General features: G+C 47.8%; 1 protein-coding gene across 1 annotated transcript in view; it reads right to left on the bottom strand.

Moving 5' to 3' along the window:
• The window catches only part of T265_04624 (hypothetical protein), a gene marked incomplete at both ends in the record, with an annotated part of 44,145 nt that extends 31,225 nt beyond the window's left edge, over positions 1–12,920 (bottom strand). Inside the window, 5 exons of the mRNA XM_009169406.1 lie at positions 1,928–2,061; positions 4,064–4,193; positions 8,734–8,906; positions 12,733–12,835; positions 12,874–12,920. Coding sequence (XP_009167670.1) covers positions 1,928–2,061; positions 4,064–4,193; positions 8,734–8,906; positions 12,733–12,835; positions 12,874–12,920 — 587 coding nt within the window. The remainder of the gene's footprint in view (positions 1–1,927; positions 2,062–4,063; positions 4,194–8,733; positions 8,907–12,732; positions 12,836–12,873) is intronic.
• Positions 12,921–16,022: the final 3,102 nt, after the last annotated feature.

Genomic DNA, 16,022 nt, shown 5'->3' with positions numbered 1-16,022 from the left:
ATGGAAACGAACTAGGCGGTGACTCAGTCCGCGCTAGGTGGAATCCCGGTTTACCGCTCGTAGTTAGGCGCCGCCGAAGAGCATATCCCACACAAGATTGACCAAAAGTTCGGGACGCTTGTCGGTCCGGCATCAAGCCGGGATATGATTGGTCGAAAGCATGGACCAACAGCCAATCATAACCCAGTATTGGCCGAATGCCAACCGAGAACTAAACTAAGGGAAACACCGTTATTACAGTCCGTGAAACACTTGGATTGCAAGGTGGTTGCCTTGAAGTGCCCCATCCGCCCATAAGGGCGTCAGTGAGCGTTCGAGATAGGCCATTTACCAAGTCCAAATCTGAAGAAGACTGACTTACTGATTGGTTCCCCGTCTGCCTTATAACCTGGCCAATTTAGTGACCTCCTCACATGGCCTGATGAAGCTTTTGTGTCAAAGGCGAAACGTTGCCCAAACAAAAACTACCGACTGTTTATCAAGCTCTTCTGACACGAAGTCCAAATATCATTTCGCCGACAGATCTAGAGTTTACCAAGGCGAAGGAATTGGTACTCATCTCCTGTCACCCAAGCTAGTCCGGCATCTGAATTCAAGACTACTTTTATTCCAGCCATTACCGGAGCTGAAGCTGTTGAAATTCCGGAACGGTTGATTCCATTGCATCGTTCGATGGATGGGGAGGGCCGGTGGGCGAACAGCGAATATACCTCCTGGTTGCCTAAGCCGAACAAGAATGTCTGGTTGGGGTACCAAAGGTAACTTAAATTGAAAATCCTAAAGCCACATCCAGTCACGATCCAAATGAAACTTGACGAGCAATTCATGCCCACTGTTAAAGAAAATCCAGTGACAGCTTCATGAAATATCACATCACCGAAGCGATGGATATCGGTCACGTGATAAGCCCAAGAGAAAGGTGATGTTCCCCTTATTCCGAAGGTCTTCGCTTAACATTGGCTTTTTGCGGGGAACCCTGTGACCAGGCCAGAACCAAGTACGTCCTGATAGTTCAGCCACCGTTTGTTCGCGGCTGCTTATTCACCACAAGTGACCTGTTCACAGCTAGACCTTTGATTTTGCGAGGTCGGTGGGTGCCCTCACGCTCGGGAGCAAACAGCTCCGCCCAGTCCCGAGTACCCTAGGCGCCATGGGAGAGATGGCTCAAGTGATAAGAGCGCGCAGCTATTGACGGAAGGTCTGTTGTCCGAACCCGACCTCTGCCTGCCCACTTCCCCTGTCTAGGCTTTGGCAAACCGGCAGTACCGCAGCGCTCGTGTTTCCTTCTGGTGGCATGGCAGCTAGGCACCGAAAGGGTGCTACAGTCGAACGAGTTTTTTTTAGGCGTCATGGTATTGGCCTTTGATGAACATACTGATAGTTAAACTTTCGGGTATGACATGGAGGTACCCAAACTACTCACAGCCTTTGCGAAGCCAGGCTCACCTGTGGCTCCCTCGGCCTCACCAGTACGGTGTAGAATCGAATAAATCAACCACCGGACCTCGGTAATCTTTTGCTGAGCTTTAGCAGTTCCTTTTTTCCAGCACCCTAGTAATGTGTATTTGACAAACCACCGAAGTCGTCTAGTCAAGAGGGATTACAACGCGACAGACACCATCGCACGTTGGTGTGTGACCACAACGCGGCTTCCGTCCTACTATTGCCTGATCGGATCGCACGTTGCTATCCGGAAAGCCACGGCAACAATCGCCACTGCATAGGCCCCAACCAGTAGCAGTAAGTTTCGGGAATAAGATGTACCCTGCATTCGGTCCGTTCACGAGAGGGTGCTTATGGTCCTATGTGCAGGATAGATACAAGCGTAACAAGTAGGGGGAACCGATAAGCTTGAGAAAAACGCAAATTGTTTCAAAATTGGTTACAGGGGGCAATAGCTATTTACCGCATGCGTACACTGACTCACATGATGTTCGCCTTGTGTACTGCTGTGACTGTATGCCGTCCGTTCTGCTTCGCGTAGTGGAAAGCGAAGCTGGCCACACGTCGACTGGCCTGTTCGGTGATCAACTTGATGCTTTGTACAACGCCGTCGACAACCTAGATAGAGGGAAGAGCAGAAAATCCTGAGGTGAATTAGCAGGCCTCTTGTTCAACTACGCTTCTGTTATGGTTGTCAAACCAAGACTATAGCTATGAACGCTAGGTGGGCGCGGGAGAAGCCAACGGGAGAAAATGGATAGCTGTGAGCGGGCCAACCCGTCCTATTACTTAAGCGTGAACATGCTAATCTGTTAAGACGTTATAATTCGGCTGTGTGCGTGTGTTGGATGTCATATGTCTGGAGTTCGAACCCCGGCAAGGTCAAGGGTGTGAACTGCTGATGGGCACCAATAAGAGCTCCACTGATGTGGACTCATCAAAACAACAACTCCAAAATTTTTACATAGGTTCAAAAGAAAATGATGTGAACTTGAAAATAGATGGTATCCATATCCCAACCTGATCTGTGGTGAATACTACGAGTACACGAAAGACTTGAACGAGCATTAATGCCCACCAGATGTTCCAGTTCTTGACGGTTGCCTTGAGGTGTTCGACAATCGTTGTCTCAGGACCATAGCTCGTGTAGTTTGATGTCGGAGAATCCGTAACTAGGCAATTAGAAAGCGAGTTTTCGGTGGTGCAACGGTGACTTTATCAAAAGAATATGTCCAGCTTCAGAAGATGCGTTGATCGGGACATGAGTTGCGTATCCCTAACCATAGTTTGCCGAAGAGAGTACTGTTTTCCATGCCCAATTCAGAGTGGCGTAAGCAGAGAGATGGCTAACCCTTGTCCTGGAAGAGGGGTGCAAAAGAAATCACGAAACATTTGGGTGCTGTCGGTGCTACTCGCCTTCCAGGATCGGGACCGCGTGATCCTCACTGTGCCTGGTTGGAGACACTACAATATATGGCGGCCAACCGATGTCAGTGGCGTTCTTGTTGTCAGTTTCTATCCAGATTGCCTGAGTGAATGTGCGGAGTTGTAGGCACCTCGGAATGATTGTGTTAAGCTAGCACTAAGTCTCTTCCCCGTCCACCTTTACTCTTTTCTTTACAATAAGGCTTTCAAATAAATCATGGTTGTACGGCAGTGAAGCATCGGTGTTGAACACTGATGTCATGTTGGCGATGATGATTACGCAGGTGCTTTGGCTAAAGTAGAAGTCGGAACGAGCATCACACTGACAGTGAGCATTCCCAGTAGACTAGTCCAAGTATAAATCGGTAAGTTGTACAACTAGGTAGATAAGGCTACGACTAATTTCTGTCAGCTATACCTCTTCAACTTGCTTCCTCGTCCCAAGAAACATCACCTACTAAGAAAGCCTTCCGTTCCTCCAGCCTTCAGGCCAACTAGTTCTTGATCAACAGACCGTCTACTTTTCCATTTTCAATGCAAAATCCCCGAAACCACAAAAATAATGATTCGGCCGGTTCAACGGACCCCTTCTATTAACCAGATTTCGTCGACCATGCTCTAGAGCAAAGCTTACTTTTTAGTGATGCCCACGAATGCTGTGGCCACCATCCAGAATCGAAGCTCAAACCAACTATTTGTAATGCACTACTCATAAAGTTGCATACCAATTTGGTTTTGCGAGAGACCCACATGAAACCCTGCTGAATCTCTCGTTTACGATGCTTCCAACCTGGTGTTTCTTACCTGATGAGCCCCAAAAAGGGCGAAACCGGTCGTGGGTTGTCGACGAATTTTCAGTAACCTTATGAGTAGTGCACTACGAATATACATGTATTGCGATATCTCGAATATCGTACTGACTGAAACATGAGGCGGCCTGCTGTAGCACATTCGGTTGCCTGGAAACATCACAAACGAGAGATCCAGCTGGGTTCCAGGTGAGTCTCTCGAAAAACCAAATTAGTTTGCAAACGAGTGTATATTCTCAAACCAACTATTCACCCAAGTGCTTCAGAAAACTCTGGTTGTTTTGGAAACAATCAAAACACCCAGTAACTAGGAAAATGAGTTGAAAATGGCGCCAATCTCCAGTCAGTTCATAAATGCTTTTCCGTAAGGCATACGACCCACTTACCACATGCTCAATCCCGGAATACTCGCCTTCTGTGTTCTCACGGATTGTCACCAGATCGACGTTATCGTACGCAGTTTTGTAGCCCTCGATTGATTTGCACGGCCGGACGTTTGCGTACAAGCTGAACTCTCTGTAGTTGAAAAAAGTAAGTAAGACCACCATTTGCAAGGCACCCAGACAAAATCATCATCAAAGACAGCACACCAGTGCTGGCACTGATGCTTCACTGGCGTACAACAATAAGGTTCGCTTGGGCAACCTGGCAGTATCCTAGCCCCCGTGCTTCCTTCGGGTGGCATGGCAGTTAGGCACCGGAAGGGTGCTACAGCTGAACGCATTCCACCTTGCGGTTTGCGCCATCCTGAAGGAGGCACGGAGAACAACACTCGTCTCGGTAGACGGTGTTTCGGCATGCGTAGCACATGACCGAGCCATCGCAGTCGATGATGCTGGATGTTTTCCCGGATTGAGTTGCCTGCAGCACAACCAAATACCCGTTTCTAATCACTTACTTACTAACACTCTGAGCCCAGACAAAAACAATCACCTCAAGGGAACCGCTTTCCCACTGATGGATGGATAATAAACCTCACTCACAAACAACCAAATACCCGTTTCTAATCACCTCATTACTAACACTCTGAGCCCAGACAAAAACAATCACCTCAAGGGAACCGCTTTCCCACTGATGGATGGATAATAAACCTCACCTCCTCACAAACACCGCCTTCAGAAAAAACTGCGGTTTTTTCCTAGCGAAGCCATACGTCAGGTTCCAATGACTCAGTTCCATGCGCATCAACATCTTCTCATGTTTCCAGAGCATTTATTATGTGTACGTCTGGTGACAGCTCGAGATAGCCTGGCGATTAAGGTGTGAAACTACGGATGGGAAGTTCTATGGTTCGGACCTAACCTTCGCATTTCGATCGCCCCTTTCTAGATCTTGAAAACCTTCCGTACTGTCTTCGAACTGCACGACAGCCATGCGCCAAAAGGTTGTCCCGGTGTTGGGGATATCAATATCCCCCCCCAAAAAACTCCGTATCTTTATGTGTGTGTTAACGAACTTCCGGCATTTTTCAAGGTCAAACTATGAATATACATATATGCATTGCCATTTTTCCGGGATTCGCCTGTTGATCGCGTGTTGTTTAGATAATTAAAGTCGTGTCCGAGGTTTTTCGTCTTCTTACTATTCGCCGTGCTAGGAGTCTGGATCAAGTAACATAGCTGGGGATGGAATATTGTCACAGTCCGCATATCTTATTCTGTGCTCGCCGTGTGGTCGAACCGTAACACACAGCTGGACAACTATTGTTTCTATACGTTTCACGGGGATAGATTTTCAAGTTTGAAACCGGGCCATTTTGCCAACTGCACGATCGGATGTCTGAAAGGGACGGGTTGTCGTTCTGGTTCGCCTTTTCAGAAGGACTTTATTGCCCAGGGGGAGATTACGCCACCTTACCGAGCGCGAATTAGTTTCTCATCAGAGTTAGACGAATACGCATTTAAATAGCTTAGAGAAAAAATAAGTCCTATCTGAAAAGTTGGCACTCCAGCAGACAGTCAACATGTGACTGAGAGAAGAAAGAGCGTTCAGCTGAAGCAACCTCTCGGTGCCTAGCTGTTATGCCACCAGAAGGGGCCACGAGGGCTGGGATACTGCCAGGTTGCCCAAGCCTAGACAGGGGAAGTCGAGGAGGTGCAGAGGTCGGGTTCGAACCACAGACCTTCCGGTCAGTAAATTCGCGCTCTAACCAATTGGACCATCTCGCCCCCCGACATGTGACTACGCGATGTGGATTCAGTGATTGAAGGATGTGTGGCGCTGTATCCTGTTTAAATGCGAGTTGACCACAGTGCTGATCAGACGCCCGTGGCCGAACGGTTAAGTGTTCCAACTACTGGCCGAGAGGTCGAGACTCTCCGGAGTCTCGTGAGATGAGCACTGCTAATGAGGATGAAACAGCTGTACATTGCTTCCGGACTTTTAGCAAAGATTAACACCACCTACGGGAGGAGAACTCGACTGAAAATCCCAAAATCTCCTCACACGATCATCAAATACACGGATACAAGCATATGCCTAAGTCATCACTGTCACGTGCCTTGTAAGACCATGTAGCTGGATTTGGTTTAATAAGGTTAGAAGGACATGAGAGCGTGCGGTAAGAAAGGTAAGGTAATCGAAAGTATAGGGACGTGACAGAGATAACAAGCAGTCGCATATCAACTGCCTTCTCAGTTCCGACCCCCCTCCCTACGTAACCAGTCATAGTAACCTTGATAACCGTAGATGTCGGCCATGACTGTCCATGCAGAAACCTCAAAAGCGACCTGACACCGGCTGCTTTGACAGTGACTGCTGTTCAAGTCGTGGCCAGCTGTGATAGCGCGAGGCCGAGCACTCTGAAAATAATGTTGTATTGGGTTTGCTACAAGTGAGGACCTTTCAGGAGATAGTGTGACTAGGAAGACGAATTCGAGTCTGCACAATTAGTCGGCGTTTGGTGCAACATATATCCTATCCAGGAAGGACTGCGTCATCGCTGATCGAAAACAACTTTGGAACGAAAACCGTTTGATGCATGCAACGGAAATTTCACGGCTTTTCTTCCAGGTTTTTATTAATACTACTAACAGAAACTAATAAACAGGCCCCACCGTCAAGTCTTGACACTGGTTCGCAAAATACACAACCCCAATGACCGATTTCGACCATTCACCGGGGATGATGTTCACAAAAGCGTTCAGCTGTAGCACCCTTCCGGTGGCTAGCTGCCATGCCACCCGAAGAAAGCACGAGGGCTGGGATACTGCCAGGTCGCTCAAGCCTAGACAGGGGAAGTCGAGTGGCGGAGGTCGGATTCGAACCACGGACCTTCCGGTCAGTAAATTCGCGCTCTAACCCATTTAGGCCATCTCGGCCCCATGTTCACAAAAAGGAGTGCCTGCAATGATATAATGTAGTGCCCGTCGACGCAAAAGAAGTAGACGTGTCATTGAATGTGGATCAGTGGTAGTCCAGGTTATACAGGCGCTTGTTCTTTCGTTTGGTGAGCTGCGCTTTTCAATTGGAAACCTAGATTTTCTAGTGAATACACCTCAAGAAACCTCAATGTACAAACTCTCCTGGTCACATGGTGAAAACAGGGTTGCAAACTCAGTCCAGAGAAACCCTTCATTGAATCGTGGAGGCGGTGGGTTGAAATTCAGAACCTACAATGGGTATGGACAGTACAAATTGGGGTTATTGTACTGTCGGCGGATACAAGTTATTTGATAGCTCCGTCCAGGAGAGGATCCCTTCTAGACAGGTCGCTTCTCTGATGCATCCGTTCTTTTCGGAGCAAAAACGTCCGTCAGTCTCTAAACTGGTGCCTCTCCTAATAAGGGTAGTCTATTGTTAGGTGGAATCCTACGCCAAAGGCAAACTAACGCTTGCAACGGGCCTAGCTAACACGTGATTGGTTAGAAAACCGGGTCAATTGCCGATTAAGCATCTAGGCGAGCTCTGATTGGTCGAAGATGTGGATCCAGCAGCCAATCGCTTTTCGGCATCCGCTGAATGCCGGTTGTGACTGGTGCATCCAGAAGGCATCCACACTCTAAGAACGTTGTCGCTACACATCTTAAATACGTACATGGTTTTGACCTCTTTAAGGGCGCTTAATAAACTTTACAAACCATTGAGGTTCTTTTGTTGCTGGGAAGATCGTACCGGGAACCGAGCTGGGGCATTAACGTTATTACACTTAATCCTGGTTGCAATTAATCAAGTTTTTCCTAGGAGAATGCCTAGGATTCCATGTATACGGTGCAATCCCCATCCAATCTTTTGCAAGAACCCCAGAAAACAAATACCAAACCGCACTTGTATGGCTGCGCTGATTGCTGGGTGGGGTCATCATCATTAAAGACAGCAAACAATGGAATACACATTCAGTCAGGTCCTGTGTAAACGATTCTGTGTGTGTGCTGGGTTGTCACAGCTTTCAGCACGGCGAGAAAATCGTCAAAAACGATCAAGATCATTCTCTGTCTGAGTACTCACTAGAATCGACTATCTCCCTACTCACCCACTGATTCAAACCAGCCATTCGAAATGGTAAGCGAATGTATTGGCCTTCTGTGTCCCGCTGGACTAGTTCGGCACGAATGAATCAGGATACCTACTACTTACGGTCACAAATAGTCGCCAGGTTGTCGTAATCAAGGGATCACAATCACATGCTGTGTGGAAAATAATAATAAAGAAATTAAATAAATCGTTCAGCTGTAACACCCTTTCGGCGCCTAGCTGCCATGCAACCCGAAGGAGGCACGAGGGCTGAGATACTGCCAGGTTGCCCAAGCCTAGACAGGGGAAGTCGAGAGGCAGAGGTCGGGCTCGAACCACGGACCTTCCGGTTGGTAAATTCACGCTCTACCCACTTGAGCCATCTCGCTGTGTGGAACGGTGCACCTGCGTTGTTCGGGGGGTTTCTTGAGCCAGCTAGACGATGCAAGTGAAACAAGGTCGATTCCACGTACAAGCTCAGCGCACAAAGCATACGAAAGCGGTTATTTTACAGGACGAATGATGGCTAACGTGACTGTAGAAGTAAGGCCATAAAAATCATTAAAAAAAGGCTAATATTTCGGGCCTGGATAGTAAAACGTACTTTCTCAGAGCGAGATTCAGCGACTGATGGCCTTTTCCTATCGGTGTGGCTAACGGACCCTTCAAACCGATACCATGTTTACGGATGGTGTCCAGTGAAGCCTGGGGCATGCGGAATCGACCATCTGGGCAGGGCTGTGGGGTCACATCCACGGGATCCCATTCAATGGGAACCTGTCGTGATGGGAAGTGGGGAGGAAGCGGTCACAATCAAAATACCATGATGACAAATGGTGTACATCTCAGGTAGCGAACTTCACAGTGTTAATTACCGGAGGGAATCGATTACGAACTGCAACTGACCATGCTCGTCAATGGGATATATAACACGGAACCATGAATGCCCATTACTACTTTATTATTATTACTTGTTTTCAATGGAGTGGCTATAATCAGCGAGACCATTCCCCTTTCCCCTCCAACAAAATATGACATGGTGACCGAGCTGAAGTAGAAAGAAGAACTCGTCCAGTTGTAGCACCTTTCCGGTGCCTAACTGCCACGCCACCCGAAGGTTGCATGAGGGCAAGGATACTGCCAGGTTGCCCAAGCCTAGACGGGGGAAGTCGAGAGGCAGAGGTCGGGTTCGAGCCATGGACCTTTCGGTCAGTAAATTCGCGCTCTAACCACTTGGGCCACCTCACCCCGAAGTAGAAAGAACTCTGGAAGAGAAGCACAAGATTCCATCTGAATAAATGATCATCTGTCGGAAAAAATGCGTTTCCACCGGCTAATCTGTGATGGTTTCTCAGAGACGTCACTTTCCATCGATACCAAAAGATTTTCAGGGTGGGTTTGGAAACTGCTTTACTACTTATTTAATGAATTGTCTAGATGTTCCTACTATGAGTTGCTGCAAGCAACGTCCGAATGGTCAGCGACGATGTGGATTCCGAACTGGCAGAAACGAGACCTGATGCCAAACGAAATGGACCACGCACATTCTAGACAGACTGATGTAACGGCGATACTACTGATGGGAGGCATGCGAGTAGTGTTTTGTTCTTGTAAATTCGCTTTGCGTCTCTTGAAAAGGGAGATCTGTTGCGGAATTTGTGGAGTCGCTTTGTAACATTTGCTTGGATTTGATCAATGAATGATTGGAGTCAATGAATATCCAGGAAAGTTCAAGAAGACACGTTCAGGAGAAGATGGATGTCCAGTTTTTGTAAATAAGATGCAAATGAGAGTTTTGCTTCCCTATTCAATAGTCTGCAACTGGTCAGTTGACATTTTCTGACAAATTGCTCCGCAGCGAAGGCCTTCTTCCTTCCACTGATAGGCCAGGACAGGCAACTATCCAACTGCCCTAAGACATAGGATGAGCAGAGCTTCAAATGAGCTTCAGACGATACAAAGCTTCAGTGATAAGGACTAGAAAGGCTCTATGTGAAAGACCATCGATTGTTTGTTTTTCTTCCTGGCAGAGAAAAGTAGCGAAGTTTTCCAGGTTCAGTTCAGTGTGTTTCGGATCACTGAAATCGTTCAGCTGTAGCACCCTTTCGGTGCCGAGCTGCCATGCTACCAGAAGGGAGCACGAGGGCTTGGATACTGCCAGATTGCCAAAGCGTAGACAAAGGAAGTCGAGAAGCACAGGTTGGATTCGAAACACGAACTTTCCGGTCTAATCACTGAGCAATCTCGCCGCCTTCGAATCGGATCACTGAATCATATGACAGTAGACAGAGTAGGATGGACGGTGGGGGGGAATGAACCGATGAGAAAAATGACAAACTACTGACTGGAAACAAGTGAGTAGATATAACGTCGCTGGGTGTGTCACCATGTCAGTATGGAACACTGTGCACCCTACTCTTCGCCGACACGCTGCCACTACAAACCCGAGCGTACATGTATTAGAGGAGAGCGGGGCCATTTTTGGCGATTCTGGCATTCGCTTGGTCGGAGCGCCACCATCCAAACTGATGCAATAAACTTATTGACCTCGTCTAGCTGGTCGGGTGCCAGGACCGAATTCAGAGCGGTCTTATGAATTATCGCTAAGTTTGGTGTGTTCCTCACGGGATTTACCGGGACTCATAACGGCAAGCGGCTCATCGCTTTATCCATTCAACAATCTCCGGTCTTTGTAATGTACTACTCATAAGGTTGCTGAAAATCCATCGACAGCCCACGACCGGTTTCGCCCCTTTTTGGGGGCTCATCAAGTAGGCGCAGTCCCCGGGTTTCCGTCAAACTTACGTTCTACTTGAAACCAAATTGCACGAAATTAGCGAACGAATATACACTCATTTGCAAACTAATTTGGTTTTTCGAGAGACTCATCTGAAACCCAGCTGAATCTCCCGTGGGCTATCGACGGATTTTCAGCAATCTTATTAGTAGTACATTAAAGATATACATGTATCGCGATATCTCGAATATCGTAGCGACTGAAACATGAGGCGGCCTGGTGTAGCACATTCAGTTGCCTGAAAACATCACAAACGAGAGATTCAGCTGGGTTCCAGGTGAGTCTCTCGAAAAACCAAATTAGTTTGCAAATGAGTGTATATTCGCTAACCTCCGATCTCTTTCCACCATCAAGACACGGTCTTACTCTACCTCCGCAACCATGGTGACCAGCCAGCGGAGGTCATTTGCTCTGTCCTACTCTCCCCACTTCTAATCAACCTTCCAGTTAGCCGTTAACCCGATTTCATCCCGGATGCCGATCGGGGTTCTTCTATTCTTCATTCCTCCTCACAATCAAAGGACTTTGAAACCTGATTCTTCAGGTTCACAAAACGTTCTGTGAAATTCAACTCGGGTCAGAGCCTTCATCCGACCCAACAACCTTTACAACCTTAGGCGGGTCTGTAAGTTCTATATTTGGTTAGGTCCTGGATGTCCCCGTGGGCTTATTGTGTGCTCAAGTGTCACGATGTAACAAACGGTTCACAGTCTGTTCCTCTTACTACTATCTACGTCGACGTTTAAGTAAAAACGACATATCGAGTAGAGTGTCCACTCGAATTGATCCACTTTATGTGTCACTTTTGCAACACTTCCAAATGCGTCCCAATTCAGTGTCTCCATTCGAGCGATCGATTGCTAGGTGAATCACGCGAAGAAAATGTGTGCGAATGTCCAAGAACATGTGGCGCCTCCACGGCGCATCACGGCTAACTACGTCGGAAAACCAAGTTGAGATAAGAGTGGGTAAAATGCATTAAACTCCTCTTCAAACTATCCCGGAGTTTGTTCAAAAATTGTACAGAACTGCGGAACTCAGTGCACTAGAGGTCCTTCTCTTTCACGCAACCTCCGCCGATGACCCAGTGGTATCCAGATAATTTCGCCGCAAACTGAATGCAAGAGGCTCATTAGTGGAGGCGAAAAAGCTAAGCTGTTGGTTCATTGGGTAATTGTGGGGTTGGTAGGTAGTTCCTGTGGTAGCTCAACTCGCAAAACCCGCTGTGGATAATAAACATGAAAAATAGTCGTCCAGCTGTACCACTCTTTCGGTGCCCCAATGGGAGCTAAGATACTGCCGGGTTGCCCAAGCCTAAACAGGAGCCGTCGAGATGTCACGGTTGGGTTCGACCCTCGAAGCGTTCGGTGATTAATTTCGCGCCGAGCCATCTCGAGCTCCCCGTGGGCGTCTAGATGATACGAACGTCTGACTCCAAAACAGAAATCGCGCGGAGTCTTAGTGGTGCTAACACTTTCAGCTGTTCAGCCGTTAGGTGGATGCGTCATGAATTGCATAAAACGTTTGTGTAGCTACGTATACCGTAGAGTGGTACCTGCTGTGGCACTTATCTGACAATCGACAGGTTCGATGATCGACTCCCGTCTCCGGTGTTTCTCAACTTGTTTGCATCATTCACACCTGGAATTTTTTCTTCAATTTTGAACCAAAAGAAAATATACTCCGAACAATGTCTATAAAAATCGACAACAACAAAAACAAAAAGTGTGCCTCATGAAGAAAACTAAAGCCTAGGGAAGGTCAAAGAAACCTCCATTTAAACCAGGACACCATAAATAAACTTACATCGGCAAATTTAAAAATCTCTTGCACAGCAGCGGAGATTTCAGGCCCAATACCATCTCCCGGAATCAGAGCGACTGTTCGGGGGGCAGTTGTTGAGTGCTTCCTGCATTTTGCTTCGATTAGAGCAGAAAAGAAACCAACCTTCCAATGGACCGAAAATAGTTGAAAGAGGATTTGAGAAACCGCATGTTCCGATCAGCTGTGAAAAACGAGCTGCCGGTCGATGTTAATGGTTACTCAGAGAGGTCAGCGGGCTGACCGAAAATGTGCTGCAACAACAAAGGAGAGGTGTGAAACAGGGCAAGCAATGCAGCTGATGAATACTTTAACAAGCTTAACTCGTTAGATTACATGAAGGCAAGCGGGAGAGTTCTGTGCAAAATTCTGGAACGCTATTGACCAGACATGGCTGTTCAGAGACAGCAAGGGGTTGCTTCGAGGGGGAATGTGAGAGAGAAGATCGTTCAGCTGTAGCACCCTTTCGGTGCCTAGCTGCCATGCCAACTGAAGGAGGCACGAGGGCTGGGGTACTGCCAGGTTGCCCAAGTCTAGGCAGGGGATGTCGAGAGGCAGAGATAAGCTTCGAACCACGGACCTTCCGGTCAGTAAATTCGCGCTCTAACCACTAAGCCATCTCGCCCCCAGGGAAATGTGAGAAACTGCAGTGTGCTGATGTATGGTAAACGGACAATACAAAAAGTGGGGTAATGCTGGATTTTTTTCCAGGGGAAGGGATTTGAAAACCTCACAAGTGAATGAAAAAATGAAACAGTACAAAAACCATGACTGGCCTCTGGTGGCTCCCAGTGGGAGTGCTTGACAGTTGACTGATTTTGCGATCGACGAAATCCTTTTTCGACTTATGGAAAGCAGCTCTGAAGAAATTGCGTGCAGAAACTCAAGCTTAACGGGTCAGCGTGGGCTGCCTAGCTGCCATGCCACCCGAAGGAAGCACGAGGGCTGGGATACTGTCAGGTTGCCCAAGCCTAGACAGGGTGGGGGGCTTAGTCATCTGACGTTGGCGCGTAATTTTTTCGGGCATGATGAGATAGGTAGGGATAAACCACTTGGAGGCAGACTCGAATTCGGAGAGGTGAGGGATGACAATGAAGCACACTACCAAGATGTACTGCCAAGAAGTTCGCAATGAACGAGGATGGGCAATTTGGAAACAACCACAGATCGAGGAAAAAGGGTAAGATACACTTCCGATTATGGCGAAAGAGTACCGCCAGAAAACACATTGATAGTTTGAAACGGAGTAAGGTACAGAGCGGGGTGTGAACACACGACAAACACACGACACAAATATCAGAAACGTACAGCCAAGCCTTGGAGGCGAAGGCATGTACAGTTTGTCCGGGAATTGGGTAGCTACACACTGAAGGCAATAGCTTTGATGCACGAGCGCCACTGACTGCGCGATTGGGCAATTTCTACTAATGTCGTTAACCACTGGTGATTTGAGTTCCGGGGTCCCTATCCGAGGAGGTGGCTGTTGTCCATCCGACTAAGTTTACTGATTAGTGTTTTCGTACTTCGCCGCCAGGCCATACACTGTCCACCTCTCGGTCGCTTCCACTGAGCACAGGGCTGGGAAAAAAGAGCTCTGTGAGGCAGACGGTCTTCTGGCGTGCGGAGTACATGTCACAACCAGCGCAACCTATGAAGCGTGGGTAATTTATCTATCGCGGGAGAGTTCCTTTTACCTAAGACCACTGGCGTACCTCGGCATTGCTAATCCCATGTTCCCACCAGACATGACAAATGCTTCGGAAACACCGATGATCAAACACTGACATCTTACGTATGTTCTGTGCGCGTAGGGGCCACGTCTCTGATCCATAAAACAGTATGGATCGCACCACCGCCGTGTAAACTCTTCCCTTGACACGTCACCTCGGCGCCATAGGTGTCGGAGTCAGGCAAAAGCTGCCCTGGACTTTCCGATTCGAGAAATAATCTCATTTTCGGCGAGTCCACCTGAATTCATACACCTGCCCAGGGAAATAAATTCATCTACTACGTCGATTGGCTCGCCCGCAAGAATTGTGGGCTTGATTCCAGTCTTGTAGCAGCACTTTACACTTTGCAGGTGTGCAGCGCATGTCAAACCATGCGGCAGAGTTATTTAGACTATTCAAAATCGTTTGCTTTTGGGAAGGATCTGAACCAAGGAGAACAATATTGTCTGTACACTCACTGTCTGTGAGGGAACGTCCCGGGAGCATTTTGACTTCCGAGGTTTCGTACGCAGGCAGAGAAATTTCAAACAGCACATCAATAACAAGGTTGAAGATGAAAGACGAAAGAGGACAGTCTTGTCTTACACCACTGGATGTGGTGACCTCAGGCGAGAGCTTCCCGCGTACTTGTACGCGCCCACAGGAGTTCGAATGCTGTGCCCTCATAAGGGACACAAATTTGGAAGGGACGCCAGATACTGACAAAGTTGCTGACGATCAACAGAATCAAAAGCAGCTTTCAAATCCAGAAAAACAACCAACGTGAGACGTTCGAAGGAACTGCTCAAGAATTTGTCTCAAGTTAAAGGTTTGTTCTATGCATCCTCAGCCAGGGAGGAACTCGGCTTGGTTTTCACGAATCTGCCTGTTCCAATAGTCTATCAACCCACACAAAATAATGCCACAGATCACCCTAGACGCGACGGATGTCAGGCTGATGCCACGATGGTTTTTGCATGACGTTCTTGTGCCCTTTTCGAAAACTGAGATGAGGGTCGAGGAGCTCTATTCGGCTGGTGCTGTTTTTCTTTTAAATCTTCCGCAGTATGGATACCAGACTACTTACCAAGACCTCGTTACCCTCCTTGAAGATTACGGGCTACTGACCATCCACGCCAGGTACCCTGTCGAGTTGGAGGATTACTATCTCACGCTGGATTCTTGTTGTTGATGACTGGCTAGTGTATGTGTCCCATTCAGACCCGCTGGGTTTTTCCAGCAGTTCTGTTGAAGGACACCAGCTAAGCCGTTCTTTGAAGTGCTCAGTCCATCACTCAAGACGACTACTGAAGGAGTGAACTGCCTTTCCGACTTTTCCGTATGGTTCCACTGACACCTTCCCTCTTTTGACCGGTTTGTAGAAGCAGCTGAAACAGGGCGCGGCTGCCGCCTGTAGCGAAAACCTTCTCCATCTCCTAGGCCTTTACAATCAACCAACGCCCTCTGTCATTTTTCAAGCTCCTGGTTAGCCGGTGTTTGAGAGTTCTGCGTGCACCATCACAGTCGCTAGTTGCTTGTATGGCCTTTCTAGCAGTAATAAGGTCT

This window comes from Opisthorchis viverrini, assembly GCF_000715545.1.
Source record: "Opisthorchis viverrini unplaced genomic scaffold opera_v5_78, whole genome shotgun sequence".
Lineage (NCBI taxonomy): Eukaryota > Metazoa > Platyhelminthes > Trematoda > Opisthorchiida > Opisthorchiidae > Opisthorchis > Opisthorchis viverrini.
Note: the sequence above shows the minus strand (reverse complement) of the source record. Positions and strands in the feature narration are given on the sequence as shown.